The following is an 18,655-nucleotide window of genomic DNA, read 5'->3' on the forward strand; positions in this document are numbered from 1 at the left end:
CATGCAATAACACAGCCTCATACACTGCCATCATATTTATCGAATTAGTTGGCATATCAAATAAGAGGATGTCACACCTAAGGGATGCCAATACCAAATAACTAGTAAATGCATCAACTCAATTATAGGAGACGCACACTGAAAGGCTGCCCTCTGCTGTTCATCTGTAAAACAGTTCTTTACCTCGGGATCCACACAGAATATATTTGTTTCTTTATTGTATCACTTGTAGTCAGAACTCAGCACTGATATGAGTACATGAAGTGGGATTGGAAAAGAGTGATAAAACTACTAAGAGGTCCATTAGCCTCAATGAGAAAGGAAACGTGACTTTTTTTTAAAGTTGGTAAAAAGTATGAGAGTGTGTGTGTGTGCACGCACACTTTCATGAGTGGGATAAGGCAGGAGAGAGTGCCTAGTGTGTTGTCTCACCAGTGGGATAAGGCGTGGATAGAGCAGCAGCTGGGTATCCTCCACCCCCATGGCTGTGGTGCTGAGTCTCTGGTGAGCCCTGTCGTCTGTAGAGAGCTCAGCGCTGCCCACCAGGGGACCAGTCTTCAACAGGCTGTTTAAGTAGACTGGGAACACCTTCATGGCATCAGGCAGGATCAGCTACACAAGGAGAGACAAACTAGTGAGAACACCCCTAATACACACAGGACTCCCTGATGCAACAGTTTGTTTGCAATTCTTGAAAAGACGAAAACAAGCATAAAACTGCAGTTGGAATCAATCGTCCCGGAATCTGTCTTATCAGTTTACTTTTGTACTCTGCACCTGTACGTTTCTAGATGTTAGAACACTTCTTTGAAACTAGATCCTTGAGATGTCCCTAGAGACCATGCTGCGCCATGTTCAGTTTCTAGCATTCACACACTGACCTATGAGTGAATCACACCACAATCTTACACACCGCACTCAATGCTGGATTAGTAGAAATCTTTCACATATTACCTTACATACACAAACAAAATTTGTCACAAATTGAGAATAAAGTTTTCTATCCAAGTTAACTGTGTTGTTGTATGCCACTGACCTGGCTGGCAGCGGAGGGACTGGCACAGTTTTTCCTGTAGCAGGCCAGCATGTGGGCCGCCTGGTTGACCAGGATCTCCTTCACCGTCTTCAGGGGCTGGTTCAGCATGGCACGGTATGCTGAGAGGAAGAGGGCATTTGAAGGTCAGTAACTGTGTTCCCACACCAAAGCCGTCTGAAGTGCTCTCATACAAGGGGTTTGTTTGTCACTAATACTTTATGGGAGGTATATGGGTTACCTCACCTCTTAGTTTTCTTAAGGTGATTTACATATACACGGTAGCTAAAGTGAAGCATGAAGTTTTTTTTAAATTACAGATAATCATTAATAATGATGAGTGAAAAGTTATGCACAAAGATCATACCCACAAGACATGCTCACCATGACCAATAATAGGAGAGGTTAGCATTTTTTTTGGGGGATGATATTTATGCCCGTTACCTTCATCATTATTCACAATTCATTCATGTTTATCTATAATGTGAATGCTACCATGATTAATGTAGAAGACAGTAAAACTCTGCTGTAGTCACCTGACTTGGCGAAGAAGTTGACGAGGGCGTCCGTCTCACAGCTCTTGTAGAGCTCAGACAGCTGGGCGCTGCAGTTCAGACTGAGGTTGTGGATCCGCAGACGCCGCTGGCCGCTGATGGTCGTGTAAAGCAATGCACACTGGGAAACAACACACACAGAAGCCATTAGTGGGTCTAAAGACTGTCAGGGTTTTAATCTAACATAACAGAGTGGGATGTTTAAGGCTTTATGGAACCCTTGCCAGAAAACACACATTGTGAAAGGGATATATTGGCAGTGTTGGAAAAAGTACTCTTGCACAAGTACATACGTGTGTAAAAGTTAAGATGCCTTAATATAAAATGACTCAAGTAAAAGTCACCCAGTAAAATACTTAATGTGTCTAAAAGTATTTGGTTTTAAATGTACTTGAGTACTTTTTCCACCACTGTACCCAATTGTCATACTTGAGTAAAAGTCAAAAGTTAAAGTAAATGTTATACATCAAATTCCTTTTACTAAGCAAACCAGACAGCCTGATTATTTTTAATTGTATTTACGGATAGCCAGGGGCACACGCCAACACAATTTATAAATGCAGTATGTGTGTTTAGTGAGTCCGCCAGATATTATATTGATAGGTGCATGAATTGGACCATATTGCTGTCCTGCCTGAGCATTTGAAATGTAACGTACTTTTTGGTGTAGGAAAATGTATGGGAGTAAAATGTACATATTTTCTTTCAGAACGTAGTGGAGTTAAAGTTGTCAAATTAAATAGTAATGTACAGATACCCTCAAACGACTTAAGTGGTACTTCAATGACTTTACACCACTGGTTATTAAATGGGATGCATATTTTTTTATTTTGGTTGGAGTCAAATACCTACTTTGCAGTGAGCCTAAATATCTATTAGTGGTAACCCCTCTAAAATCAGATTCAGTGTTCGTTTAGATTTTTTTTGAGTGGTGTGCGAGACACAGACCTGCATGAGAGCGCCCGTCTCCTCGCTAAGTGTGTCATCGTGTTTGAACTCCACCGTCACAGCCTTGTCACAGTCCACGGCAGCCATCTCCACGTCTGTGGTGTTGTTCATGTGGATGGCACCAAAGAAGTCTGTAGCCCTGAAGCCTGGAAGGAGAGACAAGTGAAACATATTAGTAAGTATCTTGGCACGCCACTACAGTCCAGCAGTATTAAAACCAATTTTACCTCAAATTTGAATCAATTAATAATTTATTATCTGGCAGCGTTGTAAATAACAAAAAAATCCTACAATCGAGACTACATATTTTGGAGTTCCTGAGTACATACAAGGGCAATGAAATGAGCTCATACACTTAATAGATTAGATGGCTGAATTACCTGTGCTGGTGCGGACTCTCATGATGGCATCAAACCCGATGGCCTTCTCCACATCCTTCCTCAGGTCACTCAGGAAATGCTGTCCATCCCTCTCCACCTGAAATACACAGGTAGTGCTACAGTCAACCACAAGGTGTCAGGGTTTCCCCAATTTACTCTCCATGGACTATTGTACCAGGGCCAAGATCAATGGGATTCTGGCTCTAATGCATTTAAGGTCATTTGATACATCACATGTGTTCAATAACAGAACTGATGGACTCAAATGGCAGTTTGGACAAAATCCAATTTTCTGTGGCATACTAGGAGCACTCTGGGGAAACTATCCCGTTTTACCATGCCATGTTTGGTGGTGGTGCCTGACTCGGACCTCGCCTCCAGAGGCTGTGACTAAGTCCCTCCCTCCCTCCACATTATCACATTATTTCTTTATTGATTTATTTTACTTTATGGACTGTGCACTGCAACTCAACTCTTAGCTGCCAATGTACACCCAGTAACAAAATATTTAGATGTTTTGTTGTGGCGTCTGTCCTCGGCTGCGTGTCTAATGTGTACGTACCTGGAAGTTGCTGTATTTGAAGACGGAGCCTCCTGTGTGTGTGGCAACGTCTCCCATGGTGGCGATGTCCACGTACTGGCTGGGGAAGAGGAAGAGGTCCACGCTGCAGCCTTGAGACACACAGTCCTTGGACAGCTGCTCATAGACAGCCTTCTGCGGCTGGAACAGAGTCTAGGACACCGCAGGGGACCCAAACAAGACGCACACACACATTAGAAAGCAGGCTATGGATATCTCAAACACTCAAAAGAAATGTGATATCCGATGATATGGTGCACTTAAAAGTCTGCGTTTTCAATACACATTTTTAAATACTGCCAATTTTGCTTCACCTTTTCCTTCTCTGTGTTTATCAACTTCTTGTCGTCCCTGTTCTTCAGTTTCCCAGGGGCCTCGGCGGTGGGGATGGAGGAGTGGAAGATGAACAGCTTGCCGCTGCATTCGGCTGCCTGGAGAGGACAAAAATAAATATCACAATAAAGACAGAGACGAGAGAGATAACAAAAGTGTGCTAATATAAGGTGTGCACATGCATGCATCTCATTGTGGGACTGTTTCCATGAAGGAGACAACATTGATTTGACCTGGACGGGTCTCTGTGTGTTCATTTTCAGTAAGGAGATTCTATGGTTGGAGTTTAGGTCAACAGATTGCTACGGCAATATAGTCAACGGTATTACCGACCCAAATTAGTTGCTGACTCACCATAATGCTCAAGTACAAGCATTTTCTGCAAGTCTGTCTGTTCGCATGTGAAATCTATTTGACCTCTACCACACATTCAATCAAACTGAAGGCAAGTCGTTGGGAAATATTCAGTTGGAGCCGATTAAATAAGCAGTTCTATTAAGAAGCGAAAAGGAAAGTTGCCGAGTCATTGGGTTGGAGAAACTTTACTGCACAATGCCAATTGCGGAAACGCAGTATAACAGTCTGTCGACAAAAAAAAAAACACAAAAAAAAGAGTTGGCGGTAAGGAGGCTGTGACTGCAAAAAGTTATTTTGGCCTCCACAGCTGTGATTTGTTTGGACTATTCTACTTCCTTTAGTTTTAAGCTTGGTTGATAAGCATCTAGTAGGATTACACAATGCACTGTATCAACTTATTATGTGCTTCTGTCGTCTTTTAATCTGTTTACTTTTCATTTCAATGTGCCAGTGTTTTTGTATCTGTCCTAATGTATATAAACAATTCAAATGAAATCAGCACTTTAGAGTCCATCACCGCCTGGACAAAGTAACAGTTGACTTGCCATCTCCCCTTCCCTCGTGTGTGAGTGAGAGTTGACATCCAGCCTCTCACCTTCAGTGCCTCTACCCCAGCCTGGATGACTGGGGCAAAGACCGTCTCGCTCTCATTGGTGTCGGCAAACATGTCAGGGATCTGGTCCAGGAGACTGGAAAGGGGTTTGGAGAAAAGGACAGTGTCACAATCATTCACCTCTGGTATAATGTTTTCAACACTTGGTAGATAATCATGTTAAAACAGCTTTGTTTCATTGCCTCCTTTATGACAGCTAATCTGAACAGATAGTTAACTGGATGGACATTGACCGTAGTACTTTCACAAGTCTGTGGTTTTCAAGGGATAAGGAAAGGAAGTCATTTTAGAGATTACTGGGACAGCCAGTGGTTGGCCCCATAGGCAATGTCCTTACAATTCCACAGATCATTGGGGGACTATGATGCACAAGTACAGTTCAGAAGAGTCCATTTCACAGGTCATACAGTAGACAAAAACCCTGCAAGGCAGCTACTCAATTCTTCCAAAGTCATATTTGGATCTAAACCAAGGCCTCAACTCACATTTGTTTAATTATATCGGGAGTAAGAGATTTTGCCAAAAGTCCCTGTTTGAGATGGACTACCGCCATGTCCTCTGTACGCCTGCATAGACATATCAAAATATCAAGTGGTAATAAATCATTTTGGTGCTGTGCCATACACAACTGCAAAGATAAGACTATTTTTCCATTTAAATCCACATGGGCCTTTTTAATATAAAATCCTTCCAGGGACCACTTAACCTATGAATTCTCTGGACATAACGTTGTTTTATCTCCATCTTGGCATTAAAAAAATTAAATAAAATGTTTTGGTTTATCAATTTTTTACTTAATTGTTTTTCTTAAAACTGCATTGTTGGTTAAGGTCTTGTAAGCATTTCACTGTAAGGTCTACAGGTCTACTACACCTGTTGTATTCGGCGCATGTGACAAATAAAAATGGATTTGATTTGAAACTAGAGATGCAAAGAAAATTAGGCATTGGAAAGCTTCTGATGGGCAAGATAATCAAATGCTGTCATTCAACATTTTTTTTCACCACATGAAACATGTAGCTCAGAAATCAGCCTCGACAGAAATACAGTTGAAGTCAGAAGTTTACATACATCTTAGCCAAATACATTTAAACTCATTTTTTCACAATTCCTGACATTTAATCGGAGTACAAATTTCCTGTCTTAGGTTAGTTAGGATCACCACCTTATTTTAAGAATGTGAAATGTCAGAATAATAGGAGAGCGAATGATTTATTTCAGCTTTTATTTCTTTCATCACATTCCCAGTGGTTCAGAAGTTTACATACACTCAATTAGTATTTGGTAGGATTGACTTTAAATTGGTTGACTTGGGTCAAACATTTTTGGTAGCCTTCCACAAGCTTCCCACAATAAGTTAGGTGAATTTTGGCCCATTCCTCCTGACATAACTGGTGTAACCGAGTCAGGTTTTTAGGCCTCCTTGCTCACACATGCTTTTTCAGTAGGATTGAGGTCAGGGCTTTGTGATGGCCACTCCAATACCTTGACTTTGTTGTCCTTAAGACAATTTGCCACACCTTTGGAAATATGCTTGGCATCATTGTCCATTTGGAAGAACCATTTGCGACCAAGCTTTAACTTCCTGACTGATGTCTTGAGATGTGGCTTCAATATATCCACATAATTGAACTTCTCATGATGCCATCTACTTTGTGAAGTGCACCTGTCCCTCCTGCAGCAAAGCACCCCCACAACATGATGCTGCCACCCTTGTGCTTCATGTTTGGGATGGTGTTCTTTGGCTTGCAAGCCTCCCCGTTTTTCCTCCAAACATAACGATGGTCATTATGGACAAACAGTTCTATTTTTGTTTCATCAGACCAGAGGACAATTCTCTAAAATATACAATCTTTGTCCCCATGTGCAGTTGCAAACCGTAGTCTGGCTTTTTTTATGTCGGTTTGGAGCAGTGGCTTCTTCCTTGTTGAGCAGCCATTCAGGTTATGTCGATAGGTGACTCGTTTTACTGTGGATATAGATGCTTTCGTACCCGTTTCCTCCAGCATCTTCACAAGGTCCTTTGCTGTTGTTCTGGGATTGATTTGCACTTTTCGCACCAAAGTACGTTAATCTCTAGGAGACAGATCACATCTCCTTCCTGAGCGGTACAATGGCTGCGTGGTCCCATGGTGTTTATACATTGCTCAAAAAAATAAAGGGAACACTTAAACAACACAATGTAACTCCAAGTCAATCACACTTCTGTGAAATCAAACTATCCACTTAGGAAGCAACACTGATTGACAATCAATTTCACATGCTGTTGTGCAAATGAAATAGATAACAGGTGTAAATTATAGGAAATTAGCAAGAAACCCCCAATAAAGGAGTGGTTCTGCAGGTGGTGACCACAGACCGCTTCCTGGCTGATGTTTTGGTCACTTTTGAATGCTGGCGGTGCTTTCACTCTAGTGGTAGCATGAGACGGAGTCTACAACCCAAACAAGTGGCTCAGGTAGTGCAGCTCATCCAGGATGGCACATCAATGCGAGCTGTGGCAAGAAGTTTTGCTGCGTCTGTCAGCGTAGTGTCCAGAGCATGGAGGCGCTACCAGGAGACAGGCCAGTACATCAGGAGACGTGGAGGAGGGCAACAACCCAGCAGCAGGACCACTACCTCCGCCTTTGTGCAAGGAGGAGCAGGAAGAGCACTGCCAGAGCCCTGTAAAATGACCTCCAGCAGGCGACAAATGTGCATGTGTCTGCTCAAACGGTCAGAAACAGACTCCATGAGGGTGGTCTGAGGGCCCGACGTCCACAGGTGGGGGTTGTGCTTACAGCCCAACACCATGCAGGACGTTTGGCATTTGCCAGAGAACACCAAGATTGGCAAATTCGCCACTGGCACCCTGTGCTCTTCACAGATGAAAGCAGGTTCACACTGAGCACGTGACAGACGTGACAGAGTCTGGAGACGCCGTGGAGAACCTTCTGCTGCCTGCAACATCCTCCAGCATGATAGGTTTGGCAGTGGGTCAGTCATGGTGTGGGGTGGCATTTCTTTGGGGGGGCCGCACAGCCCTCATAGTGCTCACCAGAGGTAGCCTGACTGCCATTAGGTACCGAGATGAGATCCTCAGACCCCTTGTGAGACCATATGCTGGTGCGGTTGGCCCTGGGTTCCTCCTAATGCAAGACAATGCTAGACCTAATTTGGCTGGAGTGTGTCAGCAGTTCCTGCAAGAGGAAGGCATTGATGCTATGGACTGGCCCGCCCCTTCCCCAGACCTGAATCCAATTGAGCACATCTGGGACATCATGTCTCGCTCCATCCATCAACGCCACGGATGCTTTAGTCCAGGTCTGGGAGGAGATCCCTCAGGAGACCATCCGCCACCTCATCAGGAGCATGCCCAGGCGTTGTAGGGAGGTCATACAGGCACGTGGAGGCCACACACTACTGAGCCTCATTTAGACTTGTTTTAAGGACATTACATCAAAGTTGGATCAGCCTGTAGTGTGGTTTTCCACTTTAATTTTGAGTGTGACTCCAAATCCAGACCTCCATGGGTTGATAAATTTGATTTCCATTGATAATTTGTGTGATTTTGTTGTCAGCACATGCAACTATGTCAAGAAAAAAGTATTTAATAAGAATATTTCATTCATTCAGATCTAGGATGTGTTATTTTAGTGTTCCCTTTATTTTTTTGAGCAGTGTACTTGCGTACTATTGTTTGTACAGATGAACGTGGTACCTTCAGGCATTTGGAAATTGCTCCCAATGATGAACCAGACTTCTGGGGTCTTGGCTGATTTCTTTTGACTTTCCAATGATGTCAAGCAAAGAGGCACTAAGTTTGAAGGTCGGCCTTGAAATACATCCACAGGTACACCTTCAATTGACTCAAATTATGTCAATTAGCTTATCAGAAGTCATGACATACTTTTCTGGAATTTCCCAAGCTGTTTAAAGGTACAGTCAACTTAGTGTATGTAAACTTCAGACCCACTGGAATTGTGATACAATGAATTATATGTGAAATAATCTGTAAACAATTGCTGGAAAAATTACTTGTGTCATGCGCAAAGTAGATGTCCTAACCGACTTGCCAAAACTATAGTTTGTTAACAAGAAATTTATGGAGTGGTTGAAAAACGAGTTTTAATGACTCCAACCTAAGTGTATGTAAACTTCCAACTTCAAATGCACATCCATGGGCTTTGAGAAGGAGCTGGAGATAAAGACAAATTATACGCTTAGGAAAAAGAAAACGACCACTACTTACACACTGCACTCCAAACTGAGATTCATCCAGACAAGATTTTCACCCTTTGGTGTTCATCAGGTTGTCTGTCTGACTTTGGAGCATAGATTGCAGTGTGCAGAGATCTTGTTTTTTTTTTTTAACAAAGAGCTTCCATTGGGCTACATAAGCTAAAGAGTGGCAATGCCTTCTTCAAGAGGTTCAGCTTCCTCACATTACCTATGGCCATTCATACACACTAACTAACATATCTAAATATTACAAAATATGCCATCAGGGATCACTACTCAAATCAACTGTCATGTAAGATATGTGCCCTTTCTCTTACTTGTTGATGACTGCCCGCGACTCCTGGAAGTTGACAAGGAAGCCATCGAGCAGTGGGACGAACATCTCTGCCGTGTCGGATACTACCATCATCTGGGGCTGGGCCAGGGCACTCTTCACGTTGTAGAAATGTAGGATCTTGTTGTAGGTGACGAAGCCCACCTTCAACATCGAGCTCTCAGCACCATCCTCTCTGTGGGGGAGGAAGAGAGGAAAAGTAGGGGATGTGTGTGTGTGTGTCAATGGAGAGAGAGAGAGATGGAAAGAAAGAGAGTAGCCTGACGTGAGTCATGAATTATAGTCATGTCATTGATCATTTGTCTAAAAGACAGATTTGGGACCAGGTGACGAGGAGAGTGTCAGAATAGGGATTTTTTTTTTTACTAAACATGCTTGTCCTTAGAGGGCAGCATATATGAACAACTTAGTTGTTGTAGTCGTTTCTCCATTTAGACATAATGGCAAATAAGCAGCAAATATGTCCGCTATTTAGTGTTACTCTAAACATGATTTTTCAAAATACAGTGTTCCTGATATGAACGGATCACAAATAACTTCTCGCCCTATAAATTACAGTGCATTTTTAGGGTAAGCAACTGATACGCTAAAAACATTCCTGGGGGCAGAATTGCAAAAACGAAAACAAAAGAAAATGTCTTATTCCCGGGTATGGGCACCTCTTGCAGCAGCCACCACTCAGCAAATTAAAAGGGCCATTACCCAGGCACGCCTAACAAACTTACACAAACATCCATGGAAAAGTAGAATAACAGAATATGGGATTGTTTATTGGCAGAGGAGAGTGGGAAGAAGAGAACAAGTGTGTTGGAGAGTTACACTTGAGAAGGTCCTGACTATGCTTTTTCTCTAGGAGGGGTAGTGGGGTATTGAGGCTTAGAGAGGCTGGAGGGGCTAAGGAGAGAGAGGCGTAGGGATGTTTTTCTTCAGGGCAAAGTGCTGATTGGTGAAGGAAACAAGGGGCCTCATATGCTTTCAATTAAGCACACACTTTCTCGCACATTAAACTACATCAACAATTTCCTTCTCTTTCACACACACACACACACACACACACACACACACACACACACACACACACACACACCTCTCCAACCTCAACAGAAGTTCAATTACATTAATAAGAAACTGTCAAGGAAATATATGACTGTTCTCCTCCCTTTACAGACCTCGCTTTAATTTTCATGGACTGGAGAATTCAATGCAGTCGAGATGAAAAAATAATTAAATCTACTTTATACACCTCTGTTTCGACGAGGCTAGAGGGAAAGTAGCTGCACTAGCACAGAAAGAGAACCTGACCAAGTGTGACATAGACCAGAGCACTTGGAATTGGCCTGTGGGACTAGTAGGTCTGTTGAACTGTGGCCTGCATCTAAAATCATTCCCGTCTGACAAGGGGCAACTGGGGTTTGTCTCCCTTTCTTTCTGAGCACTGCAAGAGCAATACAGAACATGTACCTCAACTCAATGTAAAGTCCCATAGAGCGGACTTCTATCTACATCATTCATAAGAACTGGCAGTAGAAGTAGTCCGGCAATGCAGGCTTGTTATTGCTTCTTTTCATTCCAAGTATCAGTGATGAAATATTAAGATGACAGAGAAATGCCACAGGATTTAGTCTACACCTGTTTTCGCTTTCTCCGAGCCCCGTTTCCGCACTAGCAAGCGAGAGGCAAAAATGTGGCTATTTTAAAGGCAAAAATGTGTCTATTTCGGCAGCATCGCTGATCCGTATAAGTGTTGGGTGTCCAACATGTTTTCCATCAGTTTAAATGTAGCAGAGAGAAAAGCTTCAAAACAGAGAACAGGGAAGAAAAGTCTGATTTAAAAACAGAGGGCTTATTTAGAGAGCACTACCTAACGGTTTCAGGGGTGATGTAAGGGTTCTGTACAAATATGTCCTGCAGGCTAGGGACGAGAGAGAGTTTCCAAATAAGTTATTTTAGGAAAGTCCAGGTGAAGTATATCATTGTTTTCTCAGTGGTAAATCAAAACCTTTATTCCTCGCCGGCAACCCACATAAAACAGCCAAAATCAGACCCATCTGTGCAGCTGACTTCTTGTGTTTTGGACGGGGTTCAAGGTTGGAATCTGCACAGTAACATTTTCCATTTTAGCCCGCCCTCCTCCTTTCCCTTCCCCTAGCATCTCCCCCCTCCCACCAACCCAGACCCAGCAACCTTCAGGCAACAATTTTCAACCGATGAGATACTTGAATAGTTGGCTTAATGCTTTTTTCTTTGCCTTGGACTTGTGGGACCTCCTTATTTGGCAGTGTATCACAGCCCACCACCCAAATAACAAACCACCCAGCTACACATTATGGGTGATGGGGGTATGGAAAACCAACACTTCCATAAATCTAATGTAATTTCTCTCTGCCTCGAGACACCAGTTAGCATGGTATCCAATTACCTTGGAGGGCACAGCATTGCATGAAGGATTCTGATTTTGCCCACCGCTTACGTAATCCTACTGTGACCTCCAAGGCTATGTAGTGGGTCTCAAAGACCTCTATCACTCCAAGTTGGCAGATCTTATATAAAATACCTTGGAGCTAGGCTGTAGGCAGAGAGATGCTGGGACAGTTTCTATAAAGTGCTTAAATGCAGGCCGTTCAAGGTTCCGTTCCTTGACTATGAGAGGTCAGTGTTTGATAGTGTGTGTGCGTGCGTATGCTTATTTGTGTGTGTGTGTGTACCTGGGCAGGTTGTCTAGCAGGGTCTTCAGCTCATCACACACCAGTCTGACCAGTCCGCTCTTGATGTTGGCATAGGACACGTCGATCATGAAGATGTACGCTGGAGGACTGGCTGGCTTGTTGTTCTGATAGAGAAAGACATTTTGATTTACAACTTCAATTCAACTAGTGTTACTTCACCTTGTTTATTTTATTTTCTCATATTTTGCAGATATTTAAAATGCCAAATGTATTTGACTGTCTAAATACAGTTTTAAAACCCTGTAACACAAACACAACTATTGTTCAATTATACCATAAAATCAACACAATTGACCTTGCCTCCAATGGCCAAAGGTGCCTGGCAGACATCCGAGCTCGGATGTCAGCTCTTCCTCCTGGGGAAGGCCTGCCCGCTCCAAGACCTCTCCATCACGGTTGACAACTCCACGTTGTCCCCTCCCAGAGTGCAAAGAACTTTAACATGACCCTGGACAGCACCCTGTCATTCTCTGCAAATGTCAAAGCAGGGACTCGCTCCTGCAGGTTCATGTTCTACAACATCCGTAGAGTATGACCTTTCCACACACAGGAAGTGGCGCAGGCCAGAATCCAGGCACTTGTCAGTTCCCGTCTAGTCTACAACTCTCTTTTCCCTGGCTCTTATCCAGAATGACACAGCCCACCTAGTGTTTAACCTTCTTAAGTTCTCCCATGTCACCCGCACACTCTACTGGCTTCCATTCGAAACATGCATCATCTTCAAGATATATACTGGTACTTCCCAACAGAGCAGCAAGGGGAACTGTCCCTCCTTACAGGCTATGCTACACCCCAACCCGAGCACGCCATTCTGCCACCTTTGGTCTCTTGGCCCTCCTACCCCTACGGGAGGGCAGCTCCCATTCAGCCCAGTCAAATCTCTCCTCTCTCCCAGCACCCCCTAAAGTCAGGACAGCGGAGTCCCTGCGGATCTTTTGAAAACGTCTGAAACCCTACCGCTTTGAAGAGTATCTTAAATGGGTCATGGTGCCCGACACACCACCCCCCAAAATAGCACTTCTTTTCCCACTAGCATTGACTGATACATACTTTGAGAGAAAATGTACTTGATTCGAATGGGATGTGTTGTCTCATCTAGCTATCTTAAGATGAATGCACTAACTGTAAGTGGCTCTGGATAAGAGTGTCGCTTAATGACAAAAATATTATTATAAATCGGATGGTTGGAGCCCTGAATACTGATTGGCTGAAAGCCGTGGTATGTCAGAGCGTATACTACGGGTATGACAAAACATTTACTGCTCTAATTATGTTGGTAACCAGTTTATAATAGCAATAAGGCACCTCAGGGGTTTGTGGTATATTGAGAATAAACCACCGCTAAGGGCTGCATCTAGGTACTCCGTGGTGCACATAAGAACTGTGGTATATTGGCCATATACCACACCCCCTCGGGCCTTATTGCTTAAACATAAAATGTAAATGTCAAACACATAACAACGAACACACCAGAGACGTTGAATCAGAGGTCACTTTCCCACTAGACTTTAAAATCATACTCCATTCATTAATGTACCCCAATTTTAGGTCAAACCCTTTCCTTTTCCGTTCATGGTTTTCCCCCGTCTCCCTCTCCCATAAGAAGTGTTTACACTGAAGCCACTTATCCCCTAACCTTTGAAATTGTAGGCTACTCTTATCAAAACTACATTGGTCAATGGACTAAATACTCCCTCTTCTGCTCATGTTTTGCCCGATGTATACCTCCACCACACTCAATACTTTCTTTGTGTTTAAACGTACAGCTTGCTTGGATCTTGGAGCCGTTAGGAAAGACTATGTAACATCCAACTGCCCTCCATGTTAGGAATGTGGATGAGCACGCCATTGTTTTGTTTCCGTGGTAACAGTCTGACATTGCTTACCTTCGAGGCTTTTGATAAAAGCTGTCCAGGACTACATTTCTAAATATTAATAAACAGATTGAAGTAACACGTTGGCTTAAGTAGCGAAACGTGAAGTTATCCCCCACCTACCTCTACCCATAATGTACAAGATAAGAAAACCCCACAGAGCGCAACAAAATCAAGAACATATAGATGATCTCTTTTGGCTTTAATGCAGTGGTCTCAATGTAACAGAACATGCTTTTGCCTGTGCTTCCTTCTAATCATTTGGTCCTGAATGAAGAATGAATGCAGTGTCTGCCACGAGGTGAGCACCTCCTCCCTACACACACACACAAACAAACACTTTATAGACCCCCCCCCCCCAGAAAGACCACTGGGAATGGAGATGCTAATAACTTTCACTTTCTGTCCATATAAGTTTTTAGGAGATAGACTCTTGCCAAGCATTGAACGTTTTATCCATGCATCGTCACAGCTTTCCCCCATGTCAATTCACATGGTAGGCTATTAGGTCTATTGGTGATGTATACCACTACTTAATTTACTTTTCATCCATATAAATGTCATTCAAACTAGTTATTCCACCAATTCCTATCTATTTGTATGAAATGAAACAAAGCAATATTATACATACGGTTCACTATAAAGGCAGAGAAACCGCTATAGTAGGGCATGGCGTGGCGTACCTTGCAATAATCCAGGGTGGCGGCGAACTCGTAGGACCCCAGTGACAGCTCTGGCCTCTCGTAGAAGTCCACCCTTTTGCCCATGTGGTCCAGGTGTTGGAAATAAAAGGCTGGCACTATGAAAGAACAAAATACCGTGTTTTAGCAGTGGCGACAAAAACAAACCCAAACATAATATTGCCTCCGCTTAGCAACCACCCCCCTTTACGGTCTTTCTCAGGCAGTGTCCCCTAACAGAGTGCACTTGTTTCTATGGAAAAGGGGGTTCAAAATTAACCCAAAGCACAGCACTGGTTGGAACTTATATCTGAAATATTAAGAATAACCCTCCCCGAAAAAACAATCATTCAGATATTGGTTACCCAAATTAAAGAAACCTGTTCTAGCTTTGAGCTTAAAAGAAAAAAAAGGTTCGTCAGATCCTTAACTTATTTTTATCCACAGACCATTAAGACCCAGTAAGGCCCTGCATGGCATCCTTGCTACGGGTAGACGTACCTTCGTTGACGCAGTTGCAGAAGCCACACTGGTAGCGGCGGCCACCGTCCGTGAACTGCATGTAGGGACACATGTAGGCCTTGCAGCGGTTACAGCGGATTGGGCCAGTCTCACCATGGTTCACGACGTACATAGGAGTCTGGGCCAGACGACAGAGGAGATAGGCAGTCTCATAAGACAGTGGTCACACACACACGACAGCAGTCGTACACATGCTTGTTTTAGAGTCAACTGTAGGCTATAGTCAACTGTACAGATAGATGATTCCTTATTTGGTAGTTTGTGTGAAATAGACAGGCTTCAGGTTAACCATGATGATTACAATGCATTTCATTGGCCTCATCTGGTGCTGCTCTATAAACTGGTGAAGCTGGCTATACACCAACAGAAGCATCCAAATGAATATATATCACTAAACAGGACCAGGATGCAAGGTTACAGTCAAAAATATAACTTTTATCAAAACCTTAACCCTTGTCAAACAGAGTGATTTAAAACACTGTGCCCATGTGCTATCTGGATAAATCCATTTGAATTCAATCACTTTGACAGCACCCCTTTTGTTTTGAATTAAACCTTCCAAAAATATTTGCCCATTGTAGAAGTGCTCAGAAAGCAACTTTTTGGACCTGAATGCCAAAACATTCAAGAGATAAAAGTTGACCCATTTTGTATACCCCACCATATCATGAGACATCCATGTCTTCATCACTGGAAAAGATAAACGGTTGAGTTTGATAGCATTTAAAAGCTTACAAAACAGTGTTGTCAAACTTCTTTAATACAAATTGTCATTTTTATAACCTTTAATGTAAATTCTATAAAAATGTGTTAACTCCTTCACGTTGTAGCTTAGATCTGAAAAAATGTTTGTGTTTTGCCCGCCATCGGTTGAGACACAACATGCTCTTAAAGTCATTTCAATCATAGAAATATAATTCATAGAATGGACCTATCCATTCAGACCACTGCAATTTAGCTGGTACACCATCGAAATGTAAAATGTTCACTTCTAATTACTATCACAAAGATGACCGCAGGTCCACCCACCATCAAATGTCAACTTAAAATTGTCATTTATTTTCTGTTTTCAATAGGTTTCTTTGGATGATTGATAGTAGAATTTTAAAAAACATTCCCATTCAAGTCAACATTCTCTGATGTGTGGACCTCCAACCATCTCTGTGGTACCATTTGAAAGTTGAAATGTCAACTTTATTCTCATTTTAGTACTTTTATCAACCAAAATATGACACCTACCCTGTATTCAAGAGCATTTTGTCTCAACCAATGCTGGGCACAACACATAATACATGTTAAATGATGTAAAATAGGGCTAAAGCTACATGTGAATATAACAATTATACGATTTTACTCGTTTTTTTAGATAATTTACATTAAAATTTGATTTTAAAAAACATTTTTGCAGAAATAAGATAGCTTACTGACAGGGATGTCAAACGTTTAAATGATATCAACTATTTATATTGGAGGAAAGATTGGAGGAATGTTTAAAGGTGTGCCTGTCCTCCTGAGTAGTTGAGCTATAGTAACTGCCTTGGACAAAAGGCAGACCAATTTCCCAGGCCTCAGTTCATGCCTCATCCCTAGGTTCAGCAACACTAGATAATCATTCTAACGGTTCAATTTTGCATTTAAACCTTTTTAAAAAACAAATAGCCTTTGTGGGGGGGGGCAACACAGTGCAACAGTCTACAAGTGTGAAGTTGTTGCCCTGTTAAACAAGTGTGGGTTCTATCAAGATCTTTGCCTGTGTAGACCCACACACTCAGTCATAAAGCATTTAATCTTAAAATTGTCGGTGATCTCATCTATACCTTCAAAACAGTTATTCTCATGCAACTCAACACATGCCGACATGCTACAAGAAGCAGATTCTCTCCTTGAAAACATCTCAATCTCATGGGCCATGTAAATACCTGCATGGTACATCTACTGAACGTATTACATGTGTCCATTGCAGAATGTTTCTTGCCAGATAAGGCTTTGTTTAATGTAAAGATGAAATATGTCTCCTGCCGAGTGGGGATGTGTAGGAATAAAAATGGTAAAGGTGCTCCTATAGCTTATCCAGCCCACACACAGTAGTGCTGAGCGATTAACTGAAACGTTGGTTATTTTTTGGTTTTTAAAACAACTAATTGACCAACAATGTTATTTGAATCAATTATTTGAATTCCATTTTGTTCTGGGGTTTTTTCTGTGACTTTAATGCGCAGTGTCTCTGGAGATAAATCAGATCAAGCCCGAACTGTGCGATGTAGTAGGCAGTTATAGTTTCCAACAGGCCAATATTCAACATAGTTTAGCGCAGAAAATGTGGTAATTAACTACAATGACGATAGTCCATTGCGCGCTTACTTGTCCAGTCTGTGTGATTCTTTTACACCTGCTACAGTAAGAGCAGACAGAGAAGAGACAGAACAATACACAATCGGGAGGGATGGAGAGCAGGTTCTTCGCGAGGTATCTCTACCTGAAAATACATTAACTAAGTTATAGATAGTTGGTATTGAGCAGTCATAAAAGTATGTCTTATTTACTTTGAAAAACTACAAGAAAAAATATATATATTCTGACAGCATAGGCAGCAGCTCTATAGAGGATGACTTGGAAATAAATAATAAAATCATCTAATTTAAAACTGAAATAATTTATTAAAGTAATGTGAATAAATTAGTGTTAATAAGTGATAAGCAGTAATGGGTAGTCGCTACCATCATGGGATGTTTTTTAATTGTTCTATTCTGTGTTACAGCATTCAACCCACGTAATGTATGATGCATTTAATGTCTAAAAACAATCGGATTATTTTTCAATAATCGAAAACCGACCTCAAAAAGCACTAATCGCTCAGCACTAACACACACAAACAAACCCATGGGAACATATGGTACAAATTGCCTCTAAAAATGCACAAACATTTACTAACGAAAACAAACAACTTTGTGCACGTTACACACACACACAGTTCAAATATAGCCTTAGTTAGAAGATTTATTTGAGGGCATAAAATCTTAGGGCCAAGCCTCATTCAAATGAGTTCAGACAATTTATTAGCACCACATAAGGTGATATACTATCCAAAACATTGTAGCCTAACAACCAAAACATTGTCTAAAAGATGGTCACTACTAGGCGTAAATGTAATCCAAATCTATCCTGAGAAACTCCAATTAGACTTTTAACCAGAGGAAGAAACCGGTTCAGGGAACAGAACCAAAAACCTTGGTTTCTCCTCTTTCTTGAGGGGAGGCTTTTACAAACAACAGTATGTGTTTCATATGGGCTCCAAGGCCATAAAACTGCAGACAGACGTCAATGCAGCCAAGTAGTTATATTATTAGAACAGTTCATCCAAAGAGGACATGAAGTTATTATACATTTGTTTATAATAAGTACATGTACGATACAAGATTTTAACGTTAACACTCGAGTGCTTGTGCAGTGAAGTCATTAATTCCAAACAACCAAACAATAATGCTACACGCTGATAAAAT

The 18,655-nt window shown here is 42.0% G+C and overlaps 1 protein-coding gene across 1 annotated transcript in view; it reads right to left on the bottom strand.

Moving 5' to 3' along the window:
• Positions 1 to 18,655, bottom strand: part of sec24d (SEC24 homolog D, COPII coat complex component) — a 28,862-nt gene that overhangs the window by 3,141 nt on the left and 7,066 nt on the right. Inside the window, exons 10-21 of the mRNA XM_035753147.2 lie at positions 15,135 to 15,273; positions 14,637 to 14,752; positions 12,059 to 12,183; positions 9,337 to 9,528; positions 4,781 to 4,874; positions 3,810 to 3,926; positions 3,478 to 3,648; positions 2,916 to 3,012; positions 2,536 to 2,681; positions 1,570 to 1,708; positions 1,037 to 1,155; positions 433 to 612 (exon numbers count right to left, since the gene is read on the bottom strand). Coding sequence (XP_035609040.1) covers positions 433 to 612; positions 1,037 to 1,155; positions 1,570 to 1,708; positions 2,536 to 2,681; positions 2,916 to 3,012; positions 3,478 to 3,648; positions 3,810 to 3,926; positions 4,781 to 4,874; positions 9,337 to 9,528; positions 12,059 to 12,183; positions 14,637 to 14,752; positions 15,135 to 15,273 — 1,635 coding nt within the window. The remainder of the gene's footprint in view (positions 1 to 432; positions 613 to 1,036; positions 1,156 to 1,569; positions 1,709 to 2,535; positions 2,682 to 2,915; positions 3,013 to 3,477; positions 3,649 to 3,809; positions 3,927 to 4,780; positions 4,875 to 9,336; positions 9,529 to 12,058; positions 12,184 to 14,636; positions 14,753 to 15,134; positions 15,274 to 18,655) is intronic.

This window comes from Oncorhynchus keta, chromosome 35 (genome assembly GCF_023373465.1).
Source record: "Oncorhynchus keta strain PuntledgeMale-10-30-2019 chromosome 35, Oket_V2, whole genome shotgun sequence".
In the NCBI taxonomy this organism is placed as follows: Eukaryota; Metazoa; Chordata; class Actinopteri; order Salmoniformes; family Salmonidae; genus Oncorhynchus; species Oncorhynchus keta.